General features: G+C 38.3%; 1 protein-coding gene across 1 annotated transcript in view; it reads left to right on the forward strand.

Annotated features, from left to right (window-relative positions):
* Vps53 (VPS53 subunit of GARP complex) overlaps positions 1 to 17,414 on the forward strand; it is a 151,799-nt gene that overhangs the window by 90,007 nt on the left and 44,378 nt on the right. The window contains exons 14-17 of the mRNA XM_076869888.1: positions 1,771 to 2,013; positions 3,945 to 4,092; positions 12,444 to 12,526; positions 14,023 to 14,101. Coding sequence (XP_076726003.1) covers positions 1,771 to 2,013; positions 3,945 to 4,092; positions 12,444 to 12,526; positions 14,023 to 14,101 — 553 coding nt within the window. The remainder of the gene's footprint in view (positions 1 to 1,770; positions 2,014 to 3,944; positions 4,093 to 12,443; positions 12,527 to 14,022; positions 14,102 to 17,414) is intronic.

The raw sequence follows: 17,414 nt of genomic DNA on the forward strand, positions 1-17,414 counted from the left end.
GCCCACCGTGGTCTCAGGGTGGGAGAAACTTGGTGTGTTTTTTGTCCATTTGGCATCCTTATACTGAAAACTAAAGTGTTAAAAAGTTAAGTGGAGGGCATGGGATATGGCTCAGTGGTAGGACATTTGACTGGCATATGTGAGGTCCTGGGTTTGATTCACAGGATCACAAGAAAAAGAAAGAAAAAAAATCTAATGGCAGATGACAGGAATTCCAGTTCAGAGAGGATTGCTGTGACTTGGAATTGCACAGTGAGGCCTGAGCCAAGCTGAAGTGGAAGGAGTGTGCTTTGGCCAGGGAGGCAATAGGCAGAGGCCCAGTTGACAGGGAAGGAGGTGAAGCAGAGGACCTACAGGGTGACTGGCCAGAGTGGAGGTCAACCATGGAAGAGAGGTGGGAGGGTAGATGGAAAAGTAGGGCAAGAAGAGGTTGTGGGGTGGGGTGGTGATCATGGAACTTTCCAAGGTCAATTAATGAGGTTCTTCTCTGCTTTCTGTTACTACAGACAAAGACCTAGCCTAAGCTTGAATCTCTTTGAGGGCAGAGTAGCCACATCTGGATATAGTAAACTTTGAATAACAAAATCACTTGAGTAAAATGTCAATTTTTTCCTTTTCCTGCTAATTGATGCTGTGTGTGGTTCTTGTCTTTTTCTTCCTATTGTATAAATACATTTTAAAAACACAGCTGGATTCCTTTGGCTTTAGACAGCTGCCTAAAAAGGTGCCACATGTCAAAGAGTGGCAGCCTTCCATTATCCACATAGCACAACCTCATAGAGATCAGTGGTTATAGCCCTGCCGGATTCTAGCTGGTGATAACTTGGGGTGATTGGGGCAAATTCAGGGATGCTTGAATGGGAAAGGGGAGACAGATTGCAACCATTATTACCACTGTGGCCTGGGACTGGCCTGAAGCTGCTCCTACCCATTCTTCTCCCAAGAGTTTCATATATCCTTGATTCTAGAAGTTCTAAGAAGAAATTACAAACTGAATGAAGAAGGAAAGCATTAGTTTTTGTTTGTTTATTTTTAAGTTTATCTTTGTTTAGGCATCCATCCTGTGGACCCATTCAGGTTGATGGTATCTAAATCTCTGCTGACATCATAACCTTTTTTGTGAAATAGAGTCTTGAAAAACATAAGGCTTGGAGGCAGACTGCTTGCTTTTGAACTATGGCTTCCCTACTTTCTTGCAAATGACCTTGAACAAGGTGCTTAACTTCTCTTTACCTAACTTTTTTGAAAAGGAAGATAGTACTGTTACCTACTTCAGAAGATTATTATGAAGAATAAACGAAGTTCAGTGAGATGATGCTTATAAAGCACTGCCATGACATCTGGCACATCATAAGTGTTTAGAAAGTGATCACTATCATTACTCCATGGGGTTTTAATTTGTGGAAAAGGGAATGGTGCTAAATGGTGGTAGGAGTAGTATATTTACTCAATTGGTAGATTTATGAACTCAGTTCTGCCATTGAGTTTGGGATCAAAAGCGATCATGAAATGCTTTGAGAAGTTTGAAGCAGTACATAGATGCCAAACTCTCTTGCTGCTGTTATTTTAATGGTTATTTAATTTAATCATGATTCCTATTATAGGGTGAATGATGGTGGTAAATGATGACTGATAAAAATGAACCCAATTTTAAATTTCAGAAATATCAGGAATGATTAATTAAGGCAGCAATTTATGTACATTTTGTAAACAAGCACATTTGCTATATCTTTTTGGAAGTGAAATAACATTTTAGTTTCTTCTTCCTAGAAACCTTGGAGAGCTGATTGATAGGTTTGTGGCCGATTTCAAAGCCCAGGGGCCACCTAAGCCCAACACTGATGAGGGGGGCGCTGTGCTCCCCAGCTGTGCTGACCTCTTCGTCTACTACAAGAAGTGCATGGTACAGTGCTCACAGCTCAGTACCGGGGAGCCAATGATTGCCCTGACAACCATTTTCCAGAAGTACCTCCGAGAATACGCCTGGAAAATCCTCTCTGGCAACCTGCCCAAGTGAGTCCTGCTCTGCACAGTCAGAACAATAAAGTGAGATTTGGAATATTCCTAAATATGGAAATCTTTAAGGAAATCCATTCTGTAGTTGTTTTCTGAACTGCCAAGAGCAGTAAGGCGGAAAACACTCTTACTGATTCCCCAAGGATCTGATGCTGTTTCCTTTCTGATGACTTTCCACAGCTGATCAAGACCATTAGCAGAGATGCCCCCCTGGCTGCCAGTGTAGGTTACATCATACCATGGTGAACTCTAGGGAGTCAGTCCTATTATGTATAAGTATTTAACTTACATAGATTCAACAATAGCTACTCCCCCCACCAAAAAAAAAAAAAAAAATGAGGTGATGGAAATAACTATTCAATAGCACAGGTAATTATTTTCAAGCCTCATTCAGTATGATTGTGTCCTATAGTGATAGATGGGAGCATGCATCCAGTTTTTCCCTGTCTTGATTAGGTTCCCAAAATCTCTCTTGTTTGTATATCTTGTTATGCTGGATGTCTGATATTTAAAGATGTGGTAGGATTTGTGAGGAGGGGGATTACACAGCACAGCTCCTGATTACAGTGACCCCACTATATTCTGAGACATTAAAAGATTGTTATATTGTTTGTTACTTAAAACATGTGGATCACTGAACTACCATTTTAGAGATATTTTGATTATGTAGCCATTTCTACTGCAACATGACCTAATATTAATAATGCTTCTGAACTTAGTATTTACAAACTATCCCCATGGGTAAATCAACAATTTGAGAATTAGTTTCTATCATTGTTACTCAAATGTGTCACAAATGAGAGTTTTACATTATTTGGAAGAAAGAGAATAGAATCCTGTGCTACATAGGATATTTTAAGTGTTGAGTATAGTTTAATAATGAGAAGGTCTTTGTCTTTATCTATGACAAAAATTATTTGTAAAATTTAATAACTTTTGTCCTGATTATCAAGATAATACAAGTTCATTATAGCATAGAAAGCACAGAAAAGCACAAGAAAAGAAAATGAAAATCACCTATAATCTCACCACCCAAAGAAACATTGTTTGACTTTTTGTATATTTTTTCCATTCTTTATTCGTGTGTGTGTGTGTATGTGTGTGTGTGTATGTGTGTGTGTGTATGTGTATATAAATATGTGTGAGATGTGTGCTTTGCTTTGTTAGTGTAATAGAATTGGGACTCTGTCACTGATAGTCTTATACCGTGCGGCTTTCACTTAATATCCTGTGAGCATGTTCCCATATGTCTTAGTCAGTATCCCAGCAAGAAACAAATGGTACACTCAGCTGGAATTTTGTTAGTTTATAAAGACACACTGTTCACAGAAATGGGGCAGGGCAAAAAGAACCAGCAGAGGATTCTGAAAGATCCACATAAGAGTAGGTAATTATTGTTACCTTAGATCTCATATGGACAAGGGACTGCCCCTCAAAAACTGTAATCACAGAGGATGGGAGCTGCCTTTTGATCTCTTGAGTAAGGGCTTCAGGAAGGAACAGTGTCTTATTCACTTATGTACTCCTCCCTCTACACAACTTTTATTAAATTCCAGTGCAGAATTTTCTTAGTTGAAACAGTTGGATAGCAACTTTTGTGCTATCAATGATTCCAAATGAGTTCTATGAATTAGGAAATTCAAAGCTAAAGTGATAGGCAGCCCAGCAAGTGTCAGCTTGTCATAGTCAATACGACTGATTACTGACTCACTCTTGACATTGTCTCTTCCTACTCCTAATGGTGCAGAGTGTCTAAACAGATGATAGTCAAGGTAAGGTCAGTAGGAAAAGGACTCATTGTATGTGGATTTGTTTGGGCCACAGTCAGCCTTTCTTTCCCGTTTTTTCTTTGTCTTAAAATGTGTAGTTTCCATTCAAGAAACAAATTAGAAGTTCAAACCTGACTAGTGTCTGTTCCCTTTCTTCAGAACCACAACCAGCAGTGGAGGGTTGACCATCAGCAGCCTTCTCAAGGAAAAGGAGGGCTCGGAAGTGGCCAAGTTCACTCTCGAGGAGCTCTGCCTTATCTGCAGCATACTGAGCACAGCAGAATACTGTTTGGCCACCACCCAGCAGGTGAGCCAACCATCCCTGCTGCCCATGTACCACCTCCTTTTCCTGGACTCCCTGGACTCATAGCTGAGAATGAAGAGCATGAGCCCCAAAAGGTCGCATTCAATCTTGGGCAGACCAGTTGGCCTCCCACAGGGGAAAACTTACTATCCAGCCAGGAGACTCCTTAGAGAGCCATCTTACAGAAAGGCCTTGTTAAAAGGAGACTGTGCAAGAAAGTATGATTGGTCTCCCTTAAGTAGTATGAGCCACTCAGCAAGCATGAACTCTTAAAAGTAGGTCAGTAGCACTGTCTCCCATATGAGAAAAACAGTAACAAACTTAATGGTGCTAGGCCCCACATTTGGTGGCAATGAGTCACAACCAGTTAATTCCATTCTCAGGAGCTTTATTAAACTAAGTGAACTCCCTTGGGCTTTTAAGAGTCTCCTGAAGTTTACATAGCATTCTGCATCTGCTAAAACAAATAACCATTGTTTGGATGCTGACGTTCAGGAACTGTGAAGCAGGAAGGGGTGATGCCTCTACTGGAACCCCCCACGTGGCAGAAGTTCAGCAAACTGATTTTGCAGAAGACCCAGAGAAAATTTCCATTCAGTCTTAGACATGGGATGATTAGAAGTTATTTTTTTCATTTATTCTTGGAGCCACCTAAGTCTAAAAGAAAGAAAATAATATGGGAAGGTTCTGCTCTTCCATTCTTGTGTATATCATTTACTCATGTCTAGATCATGGGAAGACAGTCATAGATGATAGTTCAGACATTACAGCTAAATGTTATGTGATCCAGGGCACAAATACAGAAGGCCAAATAGGAAATGTTTCTATGAGGACTGCAGAGTTGAAGTCAGCCAGCCAGCAGTAGAGGCAGAGGCAGTAACATATTCTGCTTGGAGAACGGTCACATTGAGTTGCATAGAAATGACCTGCAAAAGTTTGGTCTTGAAGCCAGAGTCAGCAATACATTTAGCCCCCAGGACCCCAGAGCAGGATGTCAGTATCTACCAGGACCTCCAAGGGAGGGGGTCCCAGGGTTTTGATGAAGAAACACTATTTAAGTATTTTGCATATGTGCAAAAGAGAAAGCCTACACATATAGAATGACATTATTTTTAAAATAAAATAACCAAGCTGAATACAGTGGTGCATGCTTATAATCCCAGTTCCTCTGGAGGCTGAGGCAGGAGGATCAGTGTTTGAGACTAGCCTTGGCAACTTAGTGAAATCCTGCTTCAAAATAAAAAACAAAAAGGGCTATACATCACTGGCTATTGACATCACAAAAAGACATGGCTCAGGGTGTGCTCACTGGTAAAGCACCTTTGGGTTCAATCCTCAGTAAAAAAAAAAAGAAAAAGATAAAATCACCATAATAAAAAAGAAAAAACATAGTAAAAATTATTACTTATAGTCCCATACCCTCAAATAATCATATCAGCAACTTGGGTTATTTTCTTTCAATCATTTTTATAAACAGTTTTGTATATTATAATCTTAATTCAGTTTTTACATTCTTTTATTGTTGCTGTCATAGCATTAGCATTTGTCTTGTTACTAAAATGTCTTTGTTACTAGCATCTTTTATGGCTATATAACATTCCATTAAGGGGTTATATCATGAATTATTTAACAGTATCCTTAATAATTGTTTTTACTACATCAAATTATAAATAATCCTAAGAATATCTTTTAGAATACAGTATTTTAAATGTTTCACATTATTTTTCTAGAATAATCTTCAAAATTCTAGAAGTATTAGTAGATCAGAGACCATTTTGATGATCATGGTATGTGTAGCTTTTTTTTATAATTTAGTGAAAATTGATTATATTGTTTATAAAAATAAATACATTCTTAGCTGCCTGGATCTCTAAATATCATTTTCCACTAAAAGAAATGAGAGATTTATGGATAAATGACTAATTCCATGTCTGGAGCAAGAAATGTATAAGATGAGCAGATGAACCTGAGATTGCATGTCATTAAAAAAAAAGCAGGAAGTTGAATCTGGTGGTGCTTGCCTGTAATCCCAACAGCTTGGGAGTCTGAGGCAGGAGGATTGCAAATTCAAAGCCAGCCTTGGCAATTTTTTTGAGGCCTTAAGCAACTTAATAAGACCCTGTCTCAAAATTAAAAAGTAAAAAAGGGCTCAGTGGTTAAGAGCCCCTGGGTTCAATCCTGGTACCAAAAAAAAAAAAAAAAAAAAAGCAGGAGAAATATCAAGAACTAGTATTAAAAGTCCTAACCTCTCCCTTACCTAGAAATATGGTCTTATTTGTAAATTATGGTCTTTGCAAACGTAATTAAGTACCTCAAGATGAGATCATCTTGGATTTAGGGTAGGCCTAATGTCCATAATGTGGGAAAATGGGTATGTGGTATATGGGAACTCTCTGAACTATTTTTCCAATTGTTCTATAAATCTAAAACTATCCTAAAAAGGATAATTTATTTATTTATTTATTTTTATTTTTTAAAGAGAGAGAGAATTTAAAAAAAAAAAAAATATATATATATATATATATATATATATATATATATTTTTTTTTTTTTTTTTTTTTTAGTTTTCAGCGGACACAACATCTTTGTTTGTATGTGGTGCTGAGGATTGAACCCAGGCCGCATGCATGCCAGGTGAGCACGCTACCGCTTGAGCCACATCCCCAGTCCAGGATAATTTATTTTTAAAAATAGTACTTACAGTAGCCACTTAAAATATCAGATATCTAGGGAATATAGCTTAGCACAGTTCCCTATCAAAATCCCAGAGGCTGGGTTGTGGTTGTGGCTCAAGGGTAGAGCCTTGCCTACCAAATGCAAGGCGCTGGGTTCAATCTTCAGCACCACGTAAAAATAAATAAAATAAAGGTATTGTGCCCAACTACAACTAAATATATATTTTAAGAATATATGTTTTTTTAAAAATTTCAGGAAGCTATTTTAAAGATATGGTCAAGAAAAGTTTATAGAGAACTAGACAATATTGAAAAAGAAGAAAATAATTGGATGATATTATTATGTGATTTCAAGATTTACTATATATCGCTGTGGGTGTAGTTCAGAGGAATGGAGAATCCTTGCCAAGTAAGTATGAGGCCCTTGGTTCAATCCTCAGCATCTAGCACCAAACTTACTACAAAGCTACAGTAATCAAGGCAGTGTCAGAGTGGTATAAGTATAGACAAATAAATTGGTGGAACAGAATGAGTTTAGAAATGGACCTACATGTATATGACCAAATGATTTTCTACAAAAGTGCCAAGTCAATTAAACAGAGAAAGGAAACTCTTTCTAAAAATCATGGCTATTCAGGCATGCATCACCATGCCCATCTTGGTTCAGCAGATTTTAAATATGTACAACAGCCTGAACTCCTTCCTCATACCATGCACAAAACTTAATTCAAGATGGATAAGAGGGGCTGGGACTGTGGCTCAATGGTAGAGTACTTGCCTAGTACATGTGAGTCACTGGGTTCGATCCTCAGCACCACATATAAATAAATAAATTAAATAAAGGTATTGTGTCCATCTACAACTAAAAAATATATTAAAAAGAAAAGATGGATCAGAGACCAGGTGCAGTGGTGCATGTCTGTAATCTCAGCAATGCAGGAGACTGAGGGAGGAGGATCACAAGTTGGAAGCTAGCCTGGGCAACTGAGCGAGCTCCTGTCTCAAAATAAAAATAGAAAGAAAAAATTAAAAGTAAAACAAAATTAAAATAAAAAGGGATAGGGAATGTATCTCAGTTGAGATTACCCCTGAGTTCAATTCCAAGAAACACACACACACACATATACATATCATAGACTTAAATGTAAAGCTCAGAATCACAAAGCTTCTACAAGAAAAACAGGAAAAGATCTTCACAACCTTGGGTAGACAAAGATTGCTTGGTCAGGATACTAACCAGAAAAGGGAATTTTTTTTATACATTGGCCTTCATCAAAATTAAAATTTTCTGCTTATCAAAGGACTCCATTAAGAAAATAGACGAGCCACAGACTTGGAAAAATATAGGATACCCAAAGAGCACCTAATATCACCAATAAAAAGGCAAACAACCCATTTAAATGGGCAAAACATTTCACAAAAGAAAATATATAAATGTAAAATAAGCAAAGAAAAAGTGTTCAGCATCATTAATTAGTAGGAAAGGGCAAAATAGCTATTAGAATGGCTAAAAGTCAAAAAGACATTGTCAAATATGGGCAACAAATGGAACAGCTGGAATTCTCATAATCAGAATATAAAAGAATATGTATAGCCATTTGATTTTTTCCCTAAGGTCCCAGATTGAAAACTTACAGTCATGCACTATCACACCTTGCCTTCCATTCCTCAAACAAGTTCTTTTGGATACTAGTCAGTTGTGAACCTTTCACTCTCCAAAATACACACTGACAAAATCCCTAATCATCAAGTGCTCCACTATCCCATACACACGACTTAATGTGCTGGGGAAGAAAACATTGGCCACAGGGAGATATAGCCATTTTAGAAAACAGTTTGACAGTGTCTTATAAAGCATTATGACTCAGTGTTGCCATTGCCAGGTATTTACCCAATGTAAATGAAAACATAACCACAGAAAGATGCATACAGGGGTGGTTATAGTAGCTCAAAATTAGAAGCACTCCAAGTGTCTTTCAATAGATAAAGAGAACAGATGAAAATATAATGGGCTATTACTTGACCATAAAATGGACGAGCTGCTCGTACACCCAACCACAGTGGATGACTTCAATACATATGTCAGACAAAAGAAGCTAAAATCAGAGAGCGCATGCTATATGATTCTTATTAAGATTTATTCAGATATAGGCAAAACTCATCTGATGGAAATAAGATTATGGAGGGGGGGAAGTGGGTATTGACTAGCAAGAGACAAAGCATCATAAGGTAACTTTCTGGGGGAATGGAAGTGTCCTGTGTGTTGTTACTACAGGTGATTACAGAGGGGTATATGATTATCAGAATGTATCCAGTTAAACACAAAGATGTATGTATTTTTTATATTTTCACTATATTTCATTTTTAAAAGAGGCATATAAATCACTTGCCCCCTATGACCTTGATTAGATACTGATTCAAACAAGTTATTTTAAAATATTTAATACAATGAAAGAAATATGAACATAACTAGATATATGGTGTATTTTTTGTCTTGTTTTGTTTGGGTGGTACTGAGTATTAAACCAATGGCAGGAGTGTTTTACCACTGAGCCACATCCCCAGTACTTTTTATTTTTCATTTTGAGACAGGGTCTCACTAAGTTGCCAAAGTTAGCCTCAAACTTTCGATCCTCCTGCCCCTGCCTCAGCCTCCCAAATCACTGGGATTACAGGTGCGCACCACCACAGGGGGTGATATTCGGTGTTTGATATTAAAGGAATTTTTGTTATTGCTGAGTCTTATCTTTCTTAGAGATACATATTGAAATATTTGCAGATGCAGTGACAGAATACTTAAGATTTGCTTCAGAATAATTCAAGAAATGGGAGAGTAGGTAAGCATATAAACAAAACAAGACTGGCCATGTGATGACAATTTGGTGATGCTGGCTGATAGGTGCTTTGGTGCATTATCCTGTTCTGTGTTTTTTGTAAATGTTTGACATATTCCCTATTAAACAGATCTTTTTTTTTTTTTTAAATATCTATTTATTTTTTTTAGTTTTCGGCAGACACAACATCTTTGTTTGTATGTGGTGCTGAGGATCGAACCCGGGCCGCATGCATGCCAGGGGAGCGCGCTACCGCTTGAGCCACATCCCCAGCCCTAAACAGATCTTTAAAGCAATAAAAAGTTTCAAATATTATAAAATCATATACATAAGGATGAAATTTCCCCATAATCTCACCCCCTCAAAGCAACCACTGTTATCTATTTAACTAGTGTATATCCTTTTAAACATTTTTGTTGTATCTTTTTAAATAGAAATGAGGCCACACTCTACATTGCTATTCTACCACAAGGCAACATTGCTTTGTGTTTAAATCATGGACATGTTTCCATATCAGTATTACCTCAGCTTTTTTTTTTTTAAAACAATAGCATACAGTGTTTCATTCATTCTTTCATTCTTTATCTAGAGATATTTATTAAGCACTTATTATGTCCTAGGCACTACATCTGGTGTTTATTAAGGATGGTGAACAGGGTAGACAAGTTTCTTTCTTCCAGGGAACAGAACTAATTGGAGATGGGGTGTCCAATAAATAAATAAGCCAAGATTTAACTTCCATTGGTGTTAGGAAGAAAACAAACATTGCAGTGCTGGAGGAAGAGAGTTGCCCAAAAAGGAGGGTAGTCATGGAGGACTTCTCCAAGGAAGTGATATTTACAGGAGGAAACTGCCAAGGGAGAGCTTGGAAGAGTTGGGAAGTGAGAATGTAGCAAAGCAATGGAGCTGGTTAGGAGGCACGAACAGGAAGCACTTCTGGGAGAAGTAGAAATGTGGAGTACAAAGGTCCTGAAGGAGAATCCCCAGTGTATGGGGCTGGGGTTGTGGCTCAGTGGTAGAGTGCTTGCATCGCACGTGAGAGACCCTGGGTTCGATCCTCATAAAAATAAATAAACAAAATAAAGATATTGTGTCAATGTATAACTAAAAAAAATACTAAAAAAAAGAATCCCCAGTGTGTCCTACAGACCTCAAAGGCCAGTGCTCTGGAGGCTAACAGGCAAGTCGGGGCCAGAGAGCTAGATGCGATGCAAATCATGGTTGGAAGGTTGAATTTTATTTTCAGTGTAATAGGAAGGGATATTGAAGATTTTAAGCATGATAAGCCTGTGCCCTCATTTGTTTCATCAGCCCTTTGTATATGTAAATGTAAATGGTTTCCATGTTTGCCAACCTTAGAATGTGAGCTTTACAAGAACAGGATCTTACCTGTTTTGTTCACTGAATAACTCCCTTACTCTGTTAGTCTGGCACAAAATAGGCTTTTGATAACTGTTGGTTGAGTTAATAAATTCTGCAAGGAGTATTTGCATATCTCTGTACATTATTTTCATTATTCCATTAAACTACATTTCTAGATGGGAAATTACCAGATTAGGGACTTTATGTGTTTAAAGTTTTGCTTTTTAAATAAATGGCCTTTCAAAAAGATTATACTAGCTGGGTACAGTAGTGCACACCTGTAATCCCAGTGCTAGGGAAGCTGAGGCAGGAGGATCACAAGTTCAAAGCCAGCCTCAGCAATTAAGCAAAGCTTTGCCTAAGCAACTTAAGTGAGACCCTGTCTCAAAATTAAAAATTAAAAAAAAGGGCTTGGGATGTAGCTCAGTGGTTAATTACCCTTGCGTTCAAGCCCTGGTACCCACCCCCCAAAAAAAATTACACTAATTTACACATCTCCAGGAGGATTTTTTAAAATTTATCTAATATTTATGTATTTGGGTACTGGGAATTGAACCCAGGGTGTTTTACCACTGAGCTACATCCCCAGTTCTTTCAGGGCCTCCTTAACTTGCTGAGGCTGTCCTTGAACCTGTGATCCTCTTGCCTCATCCTCCTGAGCCAATGAGATTATAGGCATGTGCCATTGTGCCTGGATTATAAAAGCATTTTAAAATTTAACACAAGGGCTGGGATTGTGGCTCAGTGGTAGAGCACTTGCCTAGCATCTGTGAGGCACCAGGTTCAATCCTCAGCACCACATAAAAATAAATAAATTAAGGTATTTTGTCCCATCTGCAACTAAAAAAAATTTCTTTTTAATTGAACACAAAACATTCATTCTTAGACTGTGGTAGGACTAGGATTGCTACATGAATCAATTCCCAGGGATATTTACAGTTCCTGGTCAATCATTTTTTTCTTTGAGGCTGCAGGAGCATGTGTTTCTGTCTTAGGCCGTAGGCTAACGTGTTTCTTTAGTTTACCACTGTGTCTCCAACATCTCAGCAAGCTGGTTTACTCATAGTAATGCTCAATAAATAATATAACTGATTAACTCATTTTACTACCACTCATCAGCAAACGTTTCCAGTGTTGGTGGGCGAGTCTGAAGTTCATGAGGCAGGGAATATCTTAAAAATCAGGGTCTTTTCAAGATTAACTATAAATGTTTGGTGTGTCATAAGAAAAAGTACAACACTGGTTCTGAAGAAGTTCATTTTCTGGCCCTACTGCTTACTGTCTGGGATAAGCTAATCTTAATTTCTCACCTGGAAGATGAGGATAATAATAGAATCTTCTTTACAGGGTTGAGAGAATTAAATAAGGATCATCGAAAGTGTCTAGAATTATACGTGATCCATCAAACTTAGTAAACGTTATTATTATTATGGTACTCCTTTGATAATCATTAAACATATTTCTGTTTCTCTTTTTCTAACAGTTAGAAGAAAAACTCAAAGAAAAAGTTGATGTAAGTCTGACTGAACGAATCAATCTCACGGGAGAAATGGACACATTCAGCACGTATGTACCTCACACAAGTTTGCTTGGGGCTTGTCCTTTCTCCTTCATGGAGCAGCATGTGTCAGGATGTTGGCTATAATCACTTCAGAATCTAAAAGGTTTCCAGGGCCTTCTGCTGGATAGGGATTATTTCCATTCTGTTCTCCATTAGCCATCAAGAAGAAGCATTAAAATTGGCAGCCACCTCCTGTTCTGCCTCCTCAGATGCAGTTGTTCTTTTAGCTAACTGTTCTTTATCATTGCACTGTCTAGAATAACCCAAGAGAAGAAATCCTCCCTTGGCTATCCCTATAGGAAGTTCTAGTTCTAGGCTTTCCCACTTTTCCCTCTGTCCCCACCTGCATCCTCCTGTGTTTTAGGGATTTTTTATCTGTTTGTTTATTTTCTGGTTTTGAGACAAAGTTTTGCTATGTTGCCCAAGCCAGGCTCAAATCATCTTCTTCCTCAGCCTCCCCAGCACTCTGGGACATAAGCATGTACCACTGTGGGTATGGGCATGAGCCTCTATGCCTGACCATCATTTTTGCTTTCTTATTTTGCAGTTCAGGGCTTCACACATGCTGGGCAAGTGCTATACTACTGAGCTACAACCCCAGACTGTGTTTTATATTACAAAGCATAAACTGCCAGCTTTTAGCCATTGGGAGTGCCGGGAGAGAGGGGGGGAGAGAGAGAGAGAGAGAGAGAGAGAGAGTGTGTGTGTGTGTGTGTGTGTATGTGTGTGTGTTCGAGGGGGCCAAGGGTGGACTCTATCCAAGAAGTTCAAATAGCAAAACCTTCTTAGGATATTTCTCTCCTTGTTATGACTTTGCAATATTTTTGTTATTATCAGTTCCTGTTCCACTGCCTTTAACTAGAACAAGGATGGACCAAACTTTAGCTTTCACTCAACTATTTATTGAGGAAAAAATCAAAATTCTCCTTTTTTCCCTGACCTTACAAGCTCTATAAACAGTTACTCTTGGAAGAGAACTCAAAGAAGGTTTTGGAGATGACAGTTCAGGGGTCTACCTATAGAAGTTTAGGTCTTGACTAGGTGGGGACCCACCCAAATAAGAGCAGTCTGAGAGTTTGCCTGTGTGTGTGTGTGTGTGTGTTGAAGACGGAGTTGAGAGTGGACTCTAAGAGTCCAAACCAAGAATAGCTAACTGCTCCTTCATGGTCATTCATTAAAACTTTAGTTTGGGGAAATAAAAATAAATTTTACACAGGTGACTAAAATATTTGGAAGGGCCTGTGTCAGTCATTCAAACAGTGGTTTTTAAAAATATTGACCACAGGGCTGGGGATGTGGCTCAAGCGGTAGCATGCTCGCCTGGCATGCGTGCGGCCCGGGTTCGATCCTCAGCACCACATACAAACAAAGATGTTGTGTTCGCCGAAAACTAAAATATAAAATATTAAAAAATTCTCTCTTTCTCTCTCTCTCTCCCTCTCTCACTCTCTCTTTAAAAAAAAAAAAAAAAAAATATTGACCACAGTGATTTGATTTGCAGTGTCATCTCCAGCAGTATTCAGTTGCTGGTTCAGGATCTAGATGCAGCCTGCGATCCTGCCTTGACTGCCATGAGCAAGGTAAGGTTTTAAGAACTAGCTTATTACTAGACTTCCAAGAGTAACCAAGGTGGTTTCTGCTGGCCTTTGCCTGCAGCTCCTTTCAGACACTTCAATGCTTAAAGTATCAGCAGAGAGGAAAATGGAAAGACCTCTCAGGTTCCCAAAAGTCTCATTTCATCTTGTACCTTAGGCCATTGCTTGTCCTTTGAGGATGAGACAGGGAGCTAAAGTGCTTGGTGAGACAAAAATCAGTATTGTCTTTGATTAGCATCTGACTTGTGCTGAAAACCTTAATGTGGTCTCACCAGAATGGGTATTTTTTAAGTGCTTAAAGCAGTAACTTCTGACTTATTCTTCATTCTTGCCCACTAAGAGGTTTTTCTGACTCTTTCTGAGCCCAGGTGCAAGATTATTCAATCCAATTGTGGACTCTTCATTTCCTAGTATCCTACTGATCCATCGGTCAGCCCTTGGTTTTCCTTTGGCACTTACCACATGCTATCTCATGTTCTTATTTTTGGCTTTTCTCTGTCAAAAGGCGGTACATTCCTTAAGTGTATGGATCATGTCTTATACCATCCTTTGTCTCTCATATTGTAGAAAACTCTCATGCTTCTTGAGTAAATTAAAAGTAGGTCATTCTTTATTGATTTTAAGCCCAAATAATTATTCAACTATAACCTTGTAGAGCAGAGGTTGGCAAACTGTAGCCTGTAGGCCAAATTTGGTCTGCTACCTGTTTTAGTAAATGAAGTTTTATTGGAATATAGCCATACCATTCACTTATAAACTATATATGGCTGCTGTTGTACTACTACTATAGAATTGAGTAATTGCAATGGAGACCATAAAATCCACAAAGCTGAAATATTTACTATTAAGCCACTTGGTAAAAGTTTACCAATGCCTATTCTGGAATCACGGGCTCTTGTAGCATCTTTGCAAATTCTGAAGGAAGAACTTCCCTGGCTCATATTATCCTGTAGTTGTGGCAGAGAGCAATAGAAGGAACCCTGACTTTGGAGTCAGACAAATCTAACTCTTCCAGTTTTTCCTTTGAGGCTCCTGAGTGAAAGACTTACCCTGTCTGGACCTGCTAACTGCTCTGTATGTGAAATGTGGCTGTCTGCCTCCTAGAGTTGTTGTAAGGATGAAATAAGAAGAGGGTGCCAGGCCTGGTGCCTGTTATATGGCAAGTGCTCAATAAGTGTTAGTTCCTTCTGTCTTGTCAAAAGTAGTGGCCATGTCACAAGGTTCTGGAGGCAGACATTTGGCCTGAATCTGGCTTTGCAGTAATTATCAATATTTAACAGCCAAAAACGTTCACTGGAAAAAAGATGGCCTATTCAACAAATGGTTCTAGCAAAACTGAAAATCCAAATGTAGCAAAATGAAATTAAACCTCTCTCTCTCACCCTGCACAAAAATCAACTCAAAGTGGATCAAAGACTTAGGCACTAGAACAGATACCCTGCACCTAATAGAAGAAAAAATAGGCCAAACCTTCACCATGTCAGCCTAGGATCTGACTTCCTTAACAAGACTCCTAAGCACAAGAAGTAAAACAAGAATTAATAAATGGGATGGATTCAAATTAAAAAGCTTTTTCTCAGCAAAGGAAACAATTAGTAGAGTGAGGAGAGAGCCTACAGATTGGGAGAAAATCTTTACCACATGCACCTTGAAAAAGCATTAATCTCTAGGATCTATAAAGAACTCAAAAAACTTAACACCAAAAAACAAATAACTTAATCAATAAATGGGCTAAGGAACTGGACACTTCACAGAAGAAATACAATTGATCAACAAATATATGAAAAAAATATTCAACATCTCTAGCAATTAGAAAAATGCAAATCAAAACTACTATAAGATTTCATATGACTACTGTTAGAATTGCAATCATCAAGAATACAGGCAACAATAAATGTTGGCGAGGATGTGGTGAAAAAGATACACTCATACATTGCTGGTGGGACTGCAAATTGGTGCAACCACTATGGAAATTAGTATGGAGATTCCTCAGAAAATTGGGAATGGACCCACCATTTGACCTATCCCCCTTTTTGGTTTATACCCAAAGGACTTAAAATCAGCATACTATAGTGGTGCAGCCACATCATTGTTTATAACAGCTCAATTCACAATAGCTAGACTATGGAACCAACCTAGGTGTCCCTCAATAGATGAATAGATAAAGAAAATGTGGTACATATACTCAATGGAATATTACTCAGCTTTAAAGAAGAGTAAAATTATGGCATTTTCCAGTAAATGGTTTGGAGTTGGAGAGTATCATGCTAAGCAAAATAAGCCAATCCCACAACACCAAAGGCCAAATGTTTTCTCTAATATGCAGATACTAATTCACAATAAGGCCGGGGGGCACTAGGGAAGAATAGCATTACCATAGATTAGATAGAGGGAAATGATGGGAGGGAAGAGGAGAGGATGTGGGAATAGGAAAGATAGTAGAATGAAACAGACATTAATACTGAATGTATATATATGACTACATGATCAATATGATTCTGCAACATGTGCACTCAGAAAAATGAGAAATTATATCCCATCTATGTATGATATATCAAAGTGCATAAATGCATTCTACTGTCATGTATAACTAATTAAAACAAATTTTTTTAAAAAAAAATTTAACAATAATAGAACTAAAAGCAAAACATGGTCTTTAGAAAAGTTTTAAAGAGTGGGGGCTTGGGCAATATCTCAGTGGTAGAGCGCTTCCCTGGCATGTGTGAGGCACTGGGTTTGATCCTCAGCATCATGAATAAATGGATAAATAAAGGTAAATTCTACCTCTCTGTTAAAAAAAAAAAAAAAAAAAAAAAAAGGATGAAATGGGAAGTTGTGAAAAAGCTGATGTCACAAAGTTTCTATTTGAAATGCTGATCCTTTCACCAATCAGATGCTGATAAGTATTTTCAGTATCCTCAGTGTTTACAAGCAGAGCACTTTGAGCAGGCAGATTGAGGCTAATCCATTTCCTTAAAGGAATATGGCTATGAGGATTCATTTTGTAGGCTCCAGTTATCCCCTGGCTGCTAGTATAGCTGCTGGTGAGTGGTCACTACATCCTGAATGAGATCTTTTCCAGCTGCCATCACTCCTGAACTGCCACACACTTCAGCCTGGAATGCAGCTGGTGGAAGAATTTTTACATTTACCAAAGGAAGAGTTGGGGGGGGGGGCGGGTGTTGTTTGGGATATTTTTTGTAAAATAACACTTGGAGGGGATTTAACACTCCAGGTGTTGCTTATATGAACTGTCAGTTCATTAGGTGGATTTCCCTCCAGCTGCCTCCTACCTCAC

Source organism: Callospermophilus lateralis, chromosome 11, assembly GCF_048772815.1.
Source record: "Callospermophilus lateralis isolate mCalLat2 chromosome 11, mCalLat2.hap1, whole genome shotgun sequence".
Classification (NCBI taxonomy): Eukaryota; Metazoa; Chordata; class Mammalia; order Rodentia; family Sciuridae; genus Callospermophilus; species Callospermophilus lateralis.